At 41.0% G+C, this 7,325-nt stretch overlaps 1 protein-coding gene across 1 annotated transcript; it reads left to right on the top strand.

The window, feature by feature from the left end:
- The first annotated feature begins 2,604 nt into the window (after window positions 1-2,604).
- LOC104414469 (KIN14B-interacting protein At4g14310) lies at window positions 2,605-6,958 on the top strand. The gene is made up of 3 exons (XM_010025605.3): window positions 2,605-4,353; window positions 5,243-5,862; window positions 6,140-6,958. Exons 1-3 carry the CDS (start codon window positions 2,692-2,694, stop codon window positions 6,663-6,665), a joined length of 2,808 nt encoding a protein of 935 aa, XP_010023907.2. The 5' UTR covers window positions 2,605-2,691; the 3' UTR covers window positions 6,666-6,958.
- Window positions 6,959-7,325: the final 367 nt, after the last annotated feature.

Below are 7,325 nucleotides of genomic sequence, written 5' to 3'. Positions count from 1 at the left end.
GGCTTCCCAAAAGCTGCTATGAAGTACTATATATGACTTTGGAAGTCCTTCAGTTGTCGAGGTGTTGGCCAACACCTTTAAAAGCCGCAACACCCATTCATGACCAAAGCTGCCGCAAGAAAGTTGTAGAAAAAAAACCTTATTAGTACCATAAATGGCATAATTCAGAATAAAAGGATTCTGAAAATGAGACCTAAAAGGTAAAATCTACTAAAGAAAAAGGAGAAGCACCAACAATCAGAAAGGTAAGGAAGCACCAACAATCAAAAGGTAAGGAGCACCTCTTACGGTGCATTTGCTTCGGCATTCTAAATGGCTTTTGATCTCCAAAGCCTCTTGAAGAAATATTGGACCGTTTAACAATAATTTTGAAGTAACTTTCAAGTGAAAACTAGTATTAGAAAGGCTGAAAGTCCAATGTTAATAAAGACTAACTTTGAGTTTTGAGCATTTGATTAAATACTGAAACTTATCTTTTCCTTTCAAAACTACCCTCACCCAATCTTCAAAATTTCGATTTTCCCTCATTATTATATTTTTTTAAATGCTAATATATATATATATATATATATATATATATATATATACATGCTAAAAAAATCAAACATATATAATTTTTATTAAAAAAAAAAACTTGACCAACCTTTCGTTGGTTAGGCGAAGGGTTACGATCACCGATGAGCTAGATCTAGTGTTGATAGCCATCGACAACCAAATGGCTTTTTAAATGTGTTTTCTACGAAACAACATTTCTCTTAAAGTTACTTCTTAAAACACAGTTTACTAAATGATCTTTGCATTTACTCAAAATTCTTTAGGCTAAGCTACTTTACATTTTTTCAATGAGTTTTCAAAATACTGAACCAAACGCACCTTTAAGCTTTGTAAAGACAACTTTAAGAATATGTCTCATGATAGTTTTTACTGTGAAAAAATGCCAACACACCTTTTTTCTCTTTGACATGTTAATAATTAGGTATGGCAACTTAAAACATGTATTACCAAAGACATAAGCTACAAAATTTAAAGTACAATTGCGACATAAGACAATGCGACTCATATTGCAAAATTACTAAATAATTTGATCTGGTTATTGATCTCACAAAATTTGCATTTACCAAATATCTCGCAACTATGCTGTTCCTGAAAAATGTGGTTAGATTTAGGCATAGCGTCGCATTCATGAAGGATCGCTTTCATTGCAAAGCGGAGGCACGTCAACTTATTTACACATCCCAATTTGATAACTCAGTTAATTCCCATAAATTAATCATATCCGACGCTTAAATACACAAGCAAATTTTGACTCGGAAATCAATTCAGAAAGTCACAAACACGTCAAATCAGAAAAGTGTGATCACGGGGAATGAAATGGCCTGCATATTTATGTTTATTTTTTTGTTCATGAACAGATTTTCTGTTTTTGGTTCCCTAAACAAAAAAAGAACATAAACGCGTTTTTTTGCGTTTTTGTTCAAAACCTATTTTTTGTTCCGTGAACAAAATTAGAACAAAAATAAAAAATAAAAAAATTGTTTTTTTATTCCAAAAACACTTTTGAAGAATAGAAAAGTTGTTTCTCTCTCATCTCTTTTCTTCTCTTTTTTTCTTCTTTTTTTCTTCTTTTTTTTTTGGCCGGTCGTGACCTCGGCCATGGCCTGGCGACCGGGCTGTTGAGGGCTGGCGACCTCACCGGAGGGTCGCCGGCCTTGGCCGAGGTCGGCGACCGGCCAAAAGAAGAAAAAAAGGAAAAAGAAAGAAAAAAAAGGAAAAATAAAATAAAAAATTTTAAAAATTAAAAGAAATAAAAAAAAGAACATAAATTTATCAAACGTGTTTATTCATTTTTTATTATAGAAACAAGTTTGCTAAGCACGTCTTTCTAATAAAAAATTGTTCTTTGGAACGAAATAGTTTTTTCTAATTTTTTTTTATCACCATATTCTATTCCTACTCTACACTCACTTTCGGACTTTTGCTCGCTCTTGTAAGGCGTGGGAGTCGAAATCCACTCTTGAAACTTACGCGTCATCCCGAGAATGTGGATTTGACCCCTCACCTCCCCATTCCATATCGGAAGGGTGGCCACCTGGGTGAATCCCGGTTAATTTTTCTATTTATGTTCCTAACAATTTTTTAACAGAAACATATAAACAAACGCGTCCAAAACATTCAAGTGAAAATTACAATGTTATCAAATCTGCTCTTTTATTTTAGTGCTCGTATTCTCCAATTTCAACCAATAGAAAACCCCGGAGATTAACCAGTTCGAGGCTTTTTACCAGCTGTCAGCTAGGAAAGAAAAAAAGAATAGGAAAATAAAAATCTCGGCCAATAGAAAAATCCCCAGGCCCTTCTTCTGTTTTTATTTGCACTTCCGGCCCAACATGTTTTCTCCTTGGTCCTCAAGACTACCACGAAATTACTCAAAAGCCCAACCCAGATCCCCCGTCTCATTCCACCTCACCAGTCACCACATATTTCAAAAATCGAAAACTCGTCCTTTTCCCGCCCAAACACCAAAAACAATTTAAAAAAAAATTGAAAATAAAAAATCATCTTAAAAATCAGCATCATTTCTCATCTTCTTCGGGAACCTCCAAACCCAAACCTTAAACTTTCCCCCTCTCTCTCTCTCTCTCTCTCTCTTTCTCTCTCTACGATCTGCATCAGTTGAAAGGAAGATCCCCGATGTCCGCGCTGTCGGCTCGCCGGATCAAGGACCGCGGCGGCGCCGGCGCCGGCGCCGGAGCCAAGGTCGCGGCTCCGAGACCGGGCAAGCCCCTGACCCCGCTCTCCAACGCCAAATCCGTCCCGGGGAAGGAGAATTCCGGCGCCAGGCCGATTGCGCAGAAGCCCGCGCTGCGCGCCGTGCCGCGCGTCTCGAGCGACGGCGCCCGGTGGTCGTCGGCGGTGCCGAGGGGGCGGAGCCCCAGCCCCTTCGGCGGGCGGGCCGGCGGCTCGGACGGGAAGAAAGACAGGGTCTTGCCTAGGGTTTCGCTGGAGGGGCGGGAGGCGGAGAAGAAGGAGAGGAGAGGGATTAGGGAGGTCGGGGTGAAATCGAGGGACGAGAGCGGCGGCGGCAGCGGGGGGTCTAGGATTTTGAGGGATTTGAAGGATAAGGTGAAGAAGGGCGGTGGTTGTGAGCAATCGTCAGTTGGGAAAGTGGGAGTAAAGGGAAGAAATGTACATAGAGTGAATGGAGAAGTGTGTGTTGATTCTGAAAGTTTGGGCAAGTCGAGCAAGGTAGATACTCGGTTAGAATCGAAGGGTCGCGTTGAAGAGGTGAGGGCTGAAGAGGTTAGTGTTGATCTAAGTGCTCACCCTTTGCATGAACTGTTGGTAGATAAGAAATCAGAAGAGGGTGCAAGTGCTAATTTGGCATCCTCATCTGGTGTTGCCGGTGAAATGACTGGAAATGCGAGTGCGAAATGTTTGAGCAGTTCGGGGGTGGAGAAGGGGATGAGCTCTGAAGCTGTCAATGGTCAAGTGGGAAAAAAGCATCCGAGTAGGCTACATGAAAAGCTCGCTTTTTTAGAAGGTAAGGTTAAGAGGATCGCTTCTGATATTAAGAGGACTAAGGAGATATTAGATTTGAATAACCCGGATGAGTCGAAAGTCGTACTTTCAGATATCCAGGAAAAGATTTCAGGGATTGAAAAGGCGATTGGTCATGCAATAGGTGATTCTGATGGTAAGATGGCTGCGGTAAAGAACACTGCAAATGCTGTCCTTGACAGTGACAAATCGGTTGGGGAGACTCAGGTTGAGAAAAGGAGTAGTTCGAAATGTTCAGTTAAAGTTTTGAATAGTGAGGAATTAGAAGCTCGACTTTTTCCTCATCACAAGCTCCTCAAAAATCGAACCTCTGTGAGGGCATCAATAGCAAGCACACAGTCATCAAGTAAAGCAGGAGTGCATGAGATGAATATTTCTGAGGCTAATTCTATGTCAAAGGTGGAAGATGACAATGCGATAGCTTTGGAGTTTTTGGCTTCATTGGATGAGGAGCAATCTAAGATCACCATCAAGGATCAGAAGTCTGGCGTGGAGATCTGTGAGGTTCAAGAAATGGATGGTGTTGCAACTTCAGCAGTACAAGATAAATTTGTTGACGGGAAGGCCGAGCCGGAGATAATGCTCACAACTGATGAAAAGCTAAATGAATTTGACGATCAGGAGAACATTCAGAGGCTTATAATTGGAGAGGAGAACGAAGACTCTCATGCTTATCAACTGCATGAGATCGGCAGCAAGACCTCCACTGGAGGTTGGTTTGTGTCAGAGGGAGAGGCAGTACTCCTTGCTCATGATGATGGCTCATGTTCCTACTATGATATTGCCAATTCGGAGGTACGTGATCTGCTTTGCTCTCATGATAGTTAGTATATACCTCATTGCCACAATGTCCTCAGGAGCATATTCACTTGCATTTCAGATGTTAGATGGGGGGATTACATCCACTCCAGAGAAGTGTGTGTTGCTAAGTGAGCTTTTGTCAGTGTGCATTCACTACTACTTGCGTGTCAAACCTTGCCAATTGACTAATAAAATCTTTTACAGTTAGTTTGCTTTTGCATATTTAGTGATAAAATACTGTAATCATACCTTTGAATTTACTTATAGGCAAGGTGACTGTTTCTCTTTAAGTAAGTTCCATGTACTTGAATTTACTTATAGAGCAAGGTGACTGTTGAGTGAATTTCTTCCAAAGTTTGCATTGGTTTGTATCACTGGGTCTTTGGTTGGTCATTCTTGAATAACAGGTGGTTGCATTTTTTCATGATGTCTATAGTTCACTGGTAGTTTGTCAACCGTGCATGTATATCATTCCTTGAGGAAAAAAAATGAAATTGATGTTGCCTGCACTTAATCAGTGATTAAGATAGTGCCACAATAAGCAACTATGACTACCAGGAACTTCCTCATTTGAAGATTAACTACATCAACAGATGTCCAGCTGTTTTATTTTACTTTGTTTACTGAAATAAATGAAGATTTTACAATAGATTGTGAAGATTTCTTTATCATTACAGATCTTTTTTTTTTGGGTGAAAATTGCATGTCTGATCCCCTTAATCTGGCAAAAGAGGCTCATTCATCCATGATAATCATCATTGTTGACAAGTGTCAACCGCAGGACATAAGTGAGGTCTGGTAGAAAGAAAAAAGAAATAGATCTAATGTGCCTAAGAAAAAAGAAATAGATCTAATGTGCCTCTAATGGTTTGAGATTTTACAGGAGAAAGCTGTATACAAGCCCTCCATGGTGATCTCAAATAACATATGGAGGGATTGTTGGATTATCCGTGCTCCTGGTGCAGATGGGTGTTCAGGGAGGTATGTTGTTGCAGCCTCTGCTGGAAATACGATGGATGCAGGGTTTTGTTCCTGGGATTTCTACACCAAAGATGTTCAAGTTTGCCATATTGAGGAAGGCGGTGCTGTAACTTCTTCAAGAACAGTACTTGGTCCTTTACCCAGTAACACTTTGTATAGAAGAAGTGCTCTGTCTAGTATTATGGTCCCAGAAAATCAGCTATGGTGGTATAAGCCATGTGGACCTCTAATTATCTCAACAGCCACCTGCCAGAAGGGTGTCCGAGTCTATGATATCCGGGATGGGGAGCAAGTTATGAAATGGGAAGTGCAGAAGCCTGTGTTAGCAATGGACTATTCGAGTCCTTTGCAATGGAGAAACAGAGGGAAAGTTGTCATAGCTGAAGCTGAGGCAATCTCTCTATGGGATGTGAACTCTCTTAATGCACAACCATTACTTTCCGTGCCTTCCACTGGACGAAAAATATCGGCCCTTCACATTAACAATACTGATGCTGAAATTGGTGGAGGGGTTCGACAAAGGTAAATGCTCTTAGACAATTTAAGTCTCTATCCTTGTCAACAATATCCTAAATGTAGTTCTTCGTGTGCAAGTCGACTGGATTTTCGCATCATCTACATGGGCACCTCTTCATATTGACTACATCACATCTCTGTTTCTGATTGTTGAGTTGCTTTTGTGCTATAAATGCAGTATTTGTTTGAAGCATGCATGATTCTGGTATTTGATTCTATCTATCGGTCTCCATTTGAAGGTTTTCATCCCATATTCTCTTACGACTTTCCGTGTTGAGTGCAGAGTCAGTTCATCGGAAGCTGAAGGCAATGATGGCATATTCTGCAGTGGTGATTCAATTAATATCATGGACTTCCGCCATCCATCTGGTGTGGGACTCAAGATACAAAAGCTCGGGATCAGCGTGCAGTCAGTCTTCTCACGTGGTGATTCCATTTTTCTGGGCTGCACAAGCCTAAAATCGGTAGGAAAGAAACTGAGTTGCACGCAGGTGCAACAGTTTTCCTTCCGCAAACAAGGCCTATTCAGCACTTATGCTTTGCCGGAGTCAAACTTACACTCCGACCATGCGGCGATAACTCAAGTTTGGGGCAACTCAAACCTGGTCATGGGGGTGAGCGGGCAAGGACTGTTTGTGTTTGATGCTGCGAAGGATGACGTATTGCACTCTCTTGGGTGTGGAAGCACACAAAATGTCAGAGAAGTCATTGGTCCAGATGACTTGTACTCGCCTTCTTTTGACCATCTGTCCTCACGTGCTCTCCTTATTTCGAGAGATCGCCCGGCATTGTGGAGGCACTTGTCTTAGACATGACAAACGGTTCGTGCCTTGGTGGTCCGGTTTCAGAAAGAACTGCATGTATGGTGGATCTCATCTTTTTCCTTGTTCTTGCCAATGGAGGTGAAGGGCTGTCTAGTACTATGATCTGCCCAAATGGTGCTCTTCATTTTCTGCTTCTGGATTTGAAGGTCTGTTATGACTCAATGTAATGTTCTTATTTATCATAACAAGAACCTGTCCTGTAGACAACTACAAATAGAATTTTGGTAATTACAGCAGAAAATGAGGTTGGAGATGCACTTTTAACTGGTAATTTTAAATCAAATACAATGCCAGCCCCGGCACAAGAAAAGCAAAGAGGAACACAGGTACAGGGTCAGTCCAGAGACACATCACTGTTACATGGAGCTTATGTCCTGTTTAAGCGAACACGAGGTTTTAGATCATTTCATGATCCAATGGGTATGGAGTACTCATCGTCTCGCTTTCATTTGCTGAAAACTAGAGCGAGGTGGTAATACATGTATATAGCTGATGATTTTGCCCATCAAAGAATGAAAAAAAGATGAACATCTAATTAGATGATGGAATCCAAAAGTAGGTAAGCAAGAGATGCTGTTTCAATTAGTTAGCTGTCAATTTTCTTCTTCTATCGCCGATTGTTTGATTCATCTGTACACGAAACTC

The sequence above is a fragment of the Eucalyptus grandis genome, chromosome 8 (genome assembly GCF_016545825.1).
Source record: "Eucalyptus grandis isolate ANBG69807.140 chromosome 8, ASM1654582v1, whole genome shotgun sequence".
NCBI classification, from domain to species: Eukaryota; Viridiplantae; Streptophyta; class Magnoliopsida; order Myrtales; family Myrtaceae; genus Eucalyptus; species Eucalyptus grandis.
This window is presented reverse-complemented; position numbering and strand designations above follow the sequence as displayed.